Source organism: Myotis davidii, unplaced genomic scaffold, assembly GCF_000327345.1.
Source record: "Myotis davidii unplaced genomic scaffold, ASM32734v1 scaffold888, whole genome shotgun sequence".
Taxonomy (NCBI): domain Eukaryota; kingdom Metazoa; phylum Chordata; class Mammalia; order Chiroptera; family Vespertilionidae; genus Myotis; species Myotis davidii.
The window spans coordinates 138,047-148,083 of NW_006298624.1; the positions used below are offsets into that span (position 1 = coordinate 138,047).

At 41.5% G+C, this 10,037-nt stretch overlaps 1 protein-coding gene and 1 pseudogene across 4 annotated transcripts in view; one reads left to right on the forward strand and one right to left on the reverse strand.

Annotated features, from left to right (window-relative positions):
• The window catches only part of LRCH1 (leucine-rich repeats and calponin homology (CH) domain containing 1), a 259,641-nt gene that overhangs the window by 105,327 nt on the left and 144,277 nt on the right, over nucleotides 1–10,037 (forward strand). For all 4 annotated transcript variants that reach the window (XM_006774186.2, XM_006774188.2, XM_006774187.2 and 1 more), the window contains exon 2: nucleotides 5,768–5,912. In XM_006774186.2, coding sequence (XP_006774249.1) covers nucleotides 5,768–5,912 — 145 coding nt within the window. The remainder of the gene's footprint in view (nucleotides 1–5,767; nucleotides 5,913–10,037) is intronic.
• LOC107184741 overlaps nucleotides 8,909–10,037 on the reverse strand; it is a 7,671-nt pseudogene continuing 6,542 nt past the window's right edge.

The following is a 10,037-nucleotide window of genomic DNA, read 5'->3' on the forward strand; positions in this document are numbered from 1 at the left end:
AATTGATATGATTATGTTATTTTTAGCTCTCAGTTTGTTTATATGATGTATCACGTTTATTGATTTGTGGATATTGTACCATCCTTGCATCCTTGGGATAAATCCTACTTGGTCATGGAGTATAATCTTTCTGATGTACTGCTGGATCTTGTTTGCTAGAATTTTGTTGAGGATTTTGGCATCTATGCTCATGAGGGATATTTGCTCATGAGGGATATTTCTCTTTCACTGTGTTGTCTTTATCTTGTTTCAGTATTAGGGTAATGCTGGCTTCATAGCATGAGTTTGGAAGTGTTCCTTTGTCTTGAATTTTTTGGAATAGTATGAGTAGGATAGGTTTTAGTTCTTCCTTGAATGTTTGGTAAAACTCACCTGTGAAGCCATCTGGCCCCAGGCTTTTGTTTGCTGGGAGCTTTGTGATGACTGCTTCAATTTCCTCCATAGATATCAGCCTATTGAGATTTTTAGATTCTTCCTGATTGACTTTTGTAAGGTTGTATTTTTCTAGGATTATGTCCATTTCCTCCAGGTTGTCTAGTTTGTTGGGGTACAGGTGTACACAGTATTTTTTAACAATCCTTTGTATTTCTGTGGGGTCTGTTGTTATTTCGCCTCTTTCATTTATGATTTTATTTGGGTCCTCTCTTTTTGCTTCTTGGTGAGCCTGGCTAGAGGTTCATTATCTTGTTTGTCCTTTCCAAGAACCAGCTCTTGGTTTCATTGATCTTTTGTATTGTGTTTTTTTGTTTTGTTTTGTTTTGGGTTTTTTTTGGTCTCTATGCCATTTATTTCTGCTCTGGTCTTTATTATCTCCTTCCTTTTGCTCACTCTGGGATTTTCTTGTTGCTCTCTTTCTAATATTTTAAGTTGTAGAGTTAAATGGTTTATTACCATTTTTTTTCTTGTTTTTTTGAGGTAGGCCTGTAGAGCTATACACTTTCCTCTTAGGACTGCTTTCACTGTGTCCTGTAGATTTTGGATTGTTGTGTTTTCATTGTCATTCATTTCCAGGATGTTTTTAATTTCTCCTTTGATCTCGTTGGCAACCCAATCATTGTTTAATAACATGCTATTCAGATTCCAAGTGCTTAAATTTTTTACTGTTTTTATTATATTTTATTTCTAGTATTATGCCATTATGGTCTGAGAAGATCCTTAATATGATTTCAATCTTCTTGAATTTGGAGAGACTTTGCCTGTGACCTAATATGTGGTCTATCTTTGAAAATGTCCCATGTGCACTTGAGAAAAATGTATATTCTGTGTCTTTGGGGTGAAATGTTCTGAAGATGTCAATTAATTCCATCTGATCTAGTGAGTCATTTAGGATTGCTGTTTCTTTGCTGATATTTGTCTAGAGGATTTATCCAGTGATGTCAGTAGGGTATTAAAGTCTCCTACTATGATCATATTGCTGTTGATGTCTCCCTTGATATCTTCCAGGACTTTTTAAATGTATTTGGGTGCTCCTGCAGTAGGTGCATATATGTTTATCAGGGTTATATCCTCTTTTATCAATATCCTTTAGTATTATGAAGTGACCTTTCTTATCTCTTCTTATGGCCTTCACTCTGAGGTCTATTTTGTCAGATATAAGTATTGCTATGCCAGCTTTTTAAAAAATATACATTTTATAGATTTTAGAGAGGAAGGGAGAGAGAGAGAGATAGAAACATCAAGGATGAGAGAGAATCATTGATTGGCTTCCTCCTGCACCCCCCTACTGGGGATCGAGCCCACAACCCAGGCACATGCCCATGGCTGGACTCGAACCTGGGACCCTTCAGTCTGCAGGCCAATGCTCTATCCATTGAGCTAAACCAGCTAGGGCAGCTAATCCCAGCTTTTTTTTTTCATTTCCATTTTCCTGAAAAAAATTTCTCCATCCCTTCCCCATCAGTCTGTGTAAGTCCTTTGTTCTGAGTGGGTCTCCTGTAGACGGAGGATATATGGGACAAGTTTTCCTATGCAATCAGCTACCCTATGTCTTTTGATTGGGGCATTTAGTCCATTGCATTGCTGCCTTGGTAGTGATAAACTCCTTTAGCCTTTTTTTGTGTGTGCAGCTCCTTATTTCCCCTTCAATTTTGAATGATAGTCTTGCTGGATAGAGTATTTTTAGATTCAGTCCCTTGCTTTGCATCACTTTGTAAATTTCCGTCCATTCTTTTCTGGCCTGATGTGTTTCTGTTGAGAAATCATTTGATAATCTAATGGGAATCCATTGTATGCAACTTTCTGTCTTTCTCTTTCAGCATTTAAGATTGTCTCTTTGTCCTGAATATTAGCCATCATAATTACAATGTGTCTTTGTGTGGGTCTTTTTGGGTTCATCTTGTTTAGGACTCTCTGTGCTTGTGTGACTTTTTTCTTCCCCACATCAGGGAAGCTTTCTGACATTATTTCTTCAAATAGGTTTTCTAACCCTTGTTCCTCTTCCTGTCATTCTGTCACCCCTATTATTTGTATGTTTCTTTGTTTAATCTTGTCCCAAAGACAGGTTCTCCTCCTGTCTTTTAATTTTTTCCTCCAATTGCAGTTCAGTTTGGATGTGTTTTGCTTCCCTGTCTTTTAATTCACTAATTCGGTCCTCCACTTCTCCTAGCCTACTGTTAAAACTTTCCATGGTGTTTTTTTATTGCAGGTCCATCATTTATTTCTTCTTGATTCTTACATAAGTTGTTGATTTTTTCATCTATCCAGTTTATGAACTGTATGACTCTTATTTTGAATTCTTTTTCTGACATATTGCATGCCTCCTTTTCACTTTTCTGCTTTTCTGGTGATTCCTCCTTTTCTTTCTTTTGGGGGTTTCTTTGTTTTCCCAGTTTTGCTCTCATCAAAGAATTTATGTGTCGAGTCGTGCAGGGGCTGTCCCTTGGGCAGTGGCTGCTCCTTGGGTGGTGGCGGTGGTAGCTTCCTAGTTGGCAGTGGCTCCTCTGGGAGGCACTGCTCACAGCAGTGATGGCTCTGCTGGCTGGCGGGGCAGGCTCCTCATTCAGCTGCTGCTCCTCAGACAAGGACAGGCTGCTCACGAGGCTGCTGCTCCTCAGATGGGGGCAGGCTGCATGTGGCTGTTGCTCCTTAGACAAGGGCGTGCTGCTCACGCGGGTACTGCTCCTTGGACAAGGGTGGGCTGCTCGCAGAGCTGCTGCTTTTCAGACAGGGGCAGGCTGCTCGTGTGGCTGCTGCTCCTTGGATGGGGGAGGGTTGCTCATGTGGCTGCTGCTTACATGATTGCAGTGGCCTGGGCTAAATCGTTGGGCAGGTCAGATGGGAGCATGTTTCAGAACTCACAGGAGCCAGTGACCGGGGTTGCTGGAGTCTCAGTGATCATGGGACCACAACTGTAGCAGTAGGTCCCTGACAGGGATCACTGTAGAGTCCTGGGTGTAATCTAGGGCACCCTGGGTGGAGGTGAGCTTGGGCTCTCAGTCACAGCAGCTCTCCCCTTCAAAAAGGTAAGGCCTCTGAGGAAGAGCTGGCCACTCCATGACTGTTTGCAATAGTAGCAGATACTGCCTGGTTAGGCGAGCCTGGTCACACTGCTCCCAAAGGTCCTGCGGGATCTAACTGTGACACACACACCCCCCCCCCACACACACACAACCACATACTCCTCTTTTGCTCCCTCCCTCCTTCACATTCCCTCCCTCACTGCTGCCTTCTTCCTGCCTCTGTAGTTAGGTCTGGAGTGTTCTTGACCCATTTGTGGATGGAGTCTTCTATCCCGGTGTCTGGTTATGTGGCTCACTCTCTACCACATTGGCCAAACAGGATAAAATTCACCTTGACAAGACACAACACAAAGGGAACAAAACACAAATGTACTCACAACACCAATAACTCCATGTTAAGTGACCACCAGAGAAAAAGAATTAGGGGAGAGAAAAGAGAATTAGGGGAGAGAAAAGAGAGCACAAATGATATCAAAGAGAGAAAAAATGGTATGGGAGGAAAAAAAACAAGAAAAAGGATGAAAAAGGAAAACAAAATTTATGTAATAAAAGGGTAATATGCAAATTGACCCTAACAGCAGAACGACTGGGAATGACTGGTCATTATGACCCACACTGACCACCAGGGAGCAGACGCTCAATGCAGAAGCTGACCCCTGGTGGTCTGTGCACTCCCACTGGCTAATGGCTGCCAGTACAGCAGTGGTGGTGGGAGCCTCTCCCGCCTCCTCAGCAGTGCTAAGGATGTCTGACTGCAGCTTAGGCCTGCCCCCCGCTGGCAAGTGGACATCCCCCGAGGGCTCCCGGGCTGCTAGAGGGATGTCTGACTTCCAGCTTAAGGCCCAATCCTCTGGGGAGCAGGCCTAAGCCAGCAGGTGGTCATCCCCTGAGGGGTTTTTGTGCACTGGGCCTCTAGTGTATATATATATATATGAACCAAAACATGCAAACACCAAATACCCAGTAAAGAGTGTGGGTACGGAATCTTATATACAGAAAGCAACGTTAAGGAATTGGATGAATATGGGGAGGACCTCAGTTCAACATAGAAGTAGATAAAGGGTGAGTGGAAAAGAAAAAAGAGAAAGAGAGGAAAGTAATAATAATAATAAAATGTTAAAAATTAATTAAAAAATAAGATAAAATAAAAAAATAGAATGATCAACAAATAATACAAAAAGAAAAAGGAAAATAAAGAAAAAAGAAGAAATAGATATAACAAAATAAAATGAAATAAAATTAAAAACGTGAATTGTCATTCCTTTCCACCCATTAAGATCCCACTCTTCTGTACTTTTTGCTGCTTCTCAGTTTCCTGTTGCTGGGACTGAAGGTCTCTCTTTAGGCCAGTCTTGTGGACTCTCAGGGACTATTTAGATTTTTTGTATCCTTTGTGCCACTCAAGGTGTAGTCTGGGTGTAGTCTTGGTTGCCTGCAGACTGCAGGGAGGGACTGTCTCTTCAGAACAAATTGGCTGCTTAGGTCCTGCACATCAGGTATGACTCATCACCTGACTCGTGGCCACCTGTCCCCAACCATCCCCTCTCCCCAGCCTCTCCCCAGACTCCACAAATCTGCACCTCTACCTGTACCTCAGCCATGGGAGAGTGTCTGTATTTAAAGGGTCCTATGAATTAGGTTCAGTGAACAAAAGCAAAGATCACAAAGCGGAAAGATCTGTGCCTCTGTGAGCCCCTCTCCCGCTGCACGGCGCGGCCTAGGCAGCAGTCCAGGCCGCCCCCTCTGGGCTCAGTCTCATGTGGTTGTGGACGAACCTAGAATCCGCTGCCGCCAGCAGTCCTGTGGACCTACTTTCCACAGTCAGACGCTATGCTTGTCCCAAGGGACAGGACCTTGGTGCCATGCGGTTTCCCTCTGACCCTATGGGCTTGGAGGTCTCACAGTTCTCTTCAGCCCAGATCCCTGATTCTACCATTCTCCAGGTGCCCTCTGCCCTTCCTGGCTGCAAATGGTCTCATTAGCTGTGTCTACTTTGTCAATTCAGGATGGATGTTATTCGATTTAGTTGCTCATTCTATCTGCTCAAGGACAAAGCTCGGGACACATCCATTTATTCTGCTGCCATTTTGTCTAAATATTTTTGTTTTATTGTATATCTTGGGCTAATATGCTAATAAATGGAGATCACACATCATACAAATAGTGGTGCAAAAAATGATAATGTCGATCTAAGTGTAGGTAATAATGATTATTTTAAAACATGTTAAGGAAAAAGTATGATAGTTGATAAAATTGTATTAGATTATGTTGAAGATGTATTGACAAAATATTCTTTCTTTTTCTCATAGATTTATCTAAAAACAGACTGGTTGAAGTTCCAATGGAATTGTGCCACTTTGTATCACTGGAAATTCTTAATCTGTATCATAATTGTATCAGAGTCATTCCTGAGGCCATCGTTAATCTGCAGATGCTGACTTACTTAAACTTGAGGTAGGTTAACTACAAAGTTGTAGTAAAATTCAAGTAAAAATATGCTTTAATTTATATCAGGGTTTTTTTCTCTTTCTAATTGCTGATCACCCTTTGAAGTAAACCACACAAAGATCATTTAAGAACTATCTTCTATAATACATTTGTAGTGTCATTAATACTGTTTTTGGTCCTAGAATTTTCTGAATGTCAATATGACAAGATGTTTTTGCTTTTTAAAAATAATTTATATGGTATCATTTCTACTTTTTTGCGGGGGCTGACCAGCAGACCCTGAGTGATGGATGAATGTTTACTCTGACACAAGTTTGCTGTGAAAGAGAGAGCTAAGGGATTGCCTGGCTAAAGCAACCAGACAGCCTCAATCGCATGCCTCTTCAGGCTTTTATTATAACAGCAATTTGAGATAAAGTGTATCTTTTAGCTACAATCAGTAGGGTAAGTAATCTTGTGTCTGCAGTGTCCTTTAAGCAAGGGCACCTAAAGACTCTGGTAAACACCCGGGGGGTTAGCTTGTTTGGAAAAGTCATGGCAGGATCTACCGCCGTCAGCAAGGTACATCTAAGGCCCCCCGACCTTTTGGAGATTCCTCCTTACAGACTTTTTAACCAAGTCTCCTGTGCTCCCCCACACTTTTTGTCTCTTTTAAAAATGTTTTTATTGATTTTAGAAAGACAGGAAAGGAGAGTGAGAGAGAAACATCAGTGAGAGAGAAACATCGATTGGCTGCCTCCTGCATGCCCCCCACCAGAAATTGAGCACAACACAGACATATGTCCTCAAACCGGTGACCTCTTGGTGCATTGGATGACTTTCAACCACTGTGTCACACTGGCCGTGCTACTTTTAGTCTCTTTTGTGCTTGGAAGGTTGTTGGTATATTGTTTTCAGGTACTGATGTAGATTTTGGAGGAGGAAGATGAAAGGAAGTAAAAAAAGAACATGAGCTTTGGAACAAATTGGGGCCTTGATGGTCTTTGGGCGTTTTGGTACCATTGTATTTGCTACCTGGTACTCACTGAGCTTGTTCACATTAGGTCACCTGAGAAAGTTCAGAAGGAACAGTGAGCAAATCCAGCAAGACAGGTAGTTTGCTGTCTTTATAGACCATTAAATTAGTTCAGTGTTTGCTGAGAATGGATCAGTGGTCTGTATTGATGCTCTAATTATAGACAATACAGTGTAACATATGAATGCCCTTGAATAGCCCTGAAGTTAAGAAAAGCAGCTATTTTTAGACTTTGGCTAGATTTTGGCTCCTTGTCTTCTAAATCCTTGACTCACATTTGGCCCATCATGAGAGAGGGGAGCTCTTTTATCAAATCTATCTGTATTCTAAAAACAAGGTTCCAAAGTTCAAACCTGAGCATAGCCTTCACTCCACTGGTGTCAGTTGCATTATCTTCATATGCAAAAGGTAGCACCTGGTTAGCAAGGCTTGTGCTATGCAACAAATATGCTAAGCTTTAAAATGAAAAATTCCCAATAAACCAGGTATTGCATTAAATTATGATAGATAATGTCAGTTAATTTTTAGCAGGATTTTTTGGGTTCTTTGGGAGGGGGAGTTGACCACTGGGAATTAGGGTTCATCTGTGGCTCTGCTCTCTTTGCAGTCCCATTTGTTGTTGTTTATTTTCCCATTGACCCCCCCTCCATCCCATACCCACCCCTCCCAGGCCTTCTCCACACTATTGTCTGTGTCTATGGGCTATGCATATATGCATATAAATTCCTCAGTTAATCTTTTCCCCACCCACCCTTACCTTCCCTCTGATATTCATGAGTCTGTTCCATGCTTCAATGTCTCTGAATCTTATTCAGTAGATTCCACATATGAGTGAGATTATGTGTTATTTATCTTTCTCTGACTGGCTTATTTCGCTTAGCATAATGCTCTCCAGGTCCGTCCATGCTGATGCAAATGGTAAGAGTTCCTTCTTTTTAAACACTGCTGCATTGATTTGCATTATGTAAATGTACTGCAGCTTTTTTATCCACTCATCTGCTGATGGGCACTTGGGCTGTTTCCAAATCTTAGCTATTGTATATTGTGCTGCTATGAACATACAGAAGGTCAAGAGACATAGGAAAAAATGCTCAGTCACTAATATCCAAAAGATGCAAATTAAAATGACAAGGAGGTATCACCTCACACTTGTCAGAATGGCTACCATCAAAAATCTACAAATGACAAGTGTTGGCGAGGATGTGGAGAAAAGGGAACCCTGTACGCTGCTGGTGGGAATGTAGATTGGTGCAGTCACTGTGGAAAACAGTATGGAGTTTCCTAAAAAAATTAAAAATGGAACTCCCATTTGACCCAGCAATCCCACTTCTAGGAATATATCCTAAGAAACTGAAACACCAGTCTGAAAGGACATTAGCTATTTTTATTAACTCTACCCTGTCTATTTTCCTTATTTAAAATTTAGTTTAAAAATATAAATTATGAAATATTCCAAATTTATAGAAAATAATGAAATAGGTGCTCAAGTTTCCTATCAAGTTTAACAATATATTATTTAGTGCTTTTAAAACATACATAAATGTCACACTGCACATAACCATTTGCAATAATTTTGACTTAACAGATATTAATGCCATTTTTTTTTCAAATCTCCCACCCTTCCATTCACACCATTGGTCCTGGGATCTTTATATTATCACACACACAAAAGGCTTCATTCTACTCTAATAGCAACTTCCCAGTAGTTAATTGCTTTTTAAAAAATTTGGAGGTTAGCCCTAACTGGTTTGGCTCAGTGGATAGAGCATCGGGCTGAGGACTGAAGGGTTCCAGGTTCGATTCCAGTCAAGGGCATGTACCTGGGTTGTAGGCACATCCCCAGTCGGGGGTGTGCAGGAGGCAGCTGATCAATGTTTCTAACTCTCTATTCCTCTCTCTTCCTTTCTGTAAAAAAATCAATAAAATATATATATTTTTAAAAAGTTTGGAGTTTCTTATCTTGTCACCAGTTTTTGTTTTGTTTTTAAGAATAAACATCTTCATTACAGGAGCTACTATAGGAGGGAAGAGGATTTATTTGCCTTTCTGGGCCTTGATTTTCCTCACATAGAACTCCAACTCTTTGCCCTCTAGCACATAACCATCTGCTTGGACATGTTGGCTTGGTCTTGGAGCAATGCTTGCAAGAAGTTTACCCTGCTGGAACTGTTCCTCTGGAAGACTGCTGATTTTGGCCTACTTTTTTCTTTCATCATATTTCTTCTGAATTTTCTTTGATTATTCTTTGTTTAAAATCTCTTTCTCCTCAGAGTCAGCTTGACCCCCTTCTTGTGGCGCAGGGGCAGTGCCTAGTGGGACTCATACCACTGTAGGTACAGTGTGCTGTCAATGAGCGCAATGCAGTTCTTTACTCAGGGGTTGGTATGGACCAGTTCATTATTGGATGCATCGTAGAGAAGATCAGTAATCCTTGTTTTGTAAGTACTACTCTTGAGCCCCAGGAGAAGTTTGCCCACATCCAGTCTCAAGGTTTGATACTTCTTGTTACCACCCCACACACGGACTTGTGTGTATGGGCAAGGGCCAATCTTAGTGTGGGCAGCAGGGTGTCCCAGGTCATATTTTTGTTTCTTATGGTGGGGCTTTCTCTTGCTCCTGGTCTTATTGTGCTAGTGAAATGGGAAATTTGGACTGGAAACACATGGTGTCTGGGCAGGATGGTTCCTAGGTTCTTTGTCTGGTGGAGTCAAAGAATGAAACCGCGGATGAAAGATGGTATAGCAAATGTGGAAGTTTATTGGGAAACAAGCACAGACTCCCATGTGGGGAGGGAAAAGAGTCCACTAAGTCCCTCTTTCCTCCAGGCTCCCGTGGGGAGGGTGAAAGAGTCCCACCAAGTCCCTTTTTCCATGGCTTATAAAGGCTGCAGGATTTTTGGTGCCTCAATATCCCTTCTGATTGGTCACTATCCCCCTTTGATTTGGTCACTATAGCAACTCCTGAGCTCAAGTCTCACGTAAAATACGTGAGGTTCCCTCCTTCTCCCTTATTATTCTCCTATTCCCTATAGTTTGTAAATGTGTACCTTTTGCTACCCCCAGTTCCCTTATCTTTTTTTGACATTTTTTCAATATATTTTTTATTGATTAAGATAT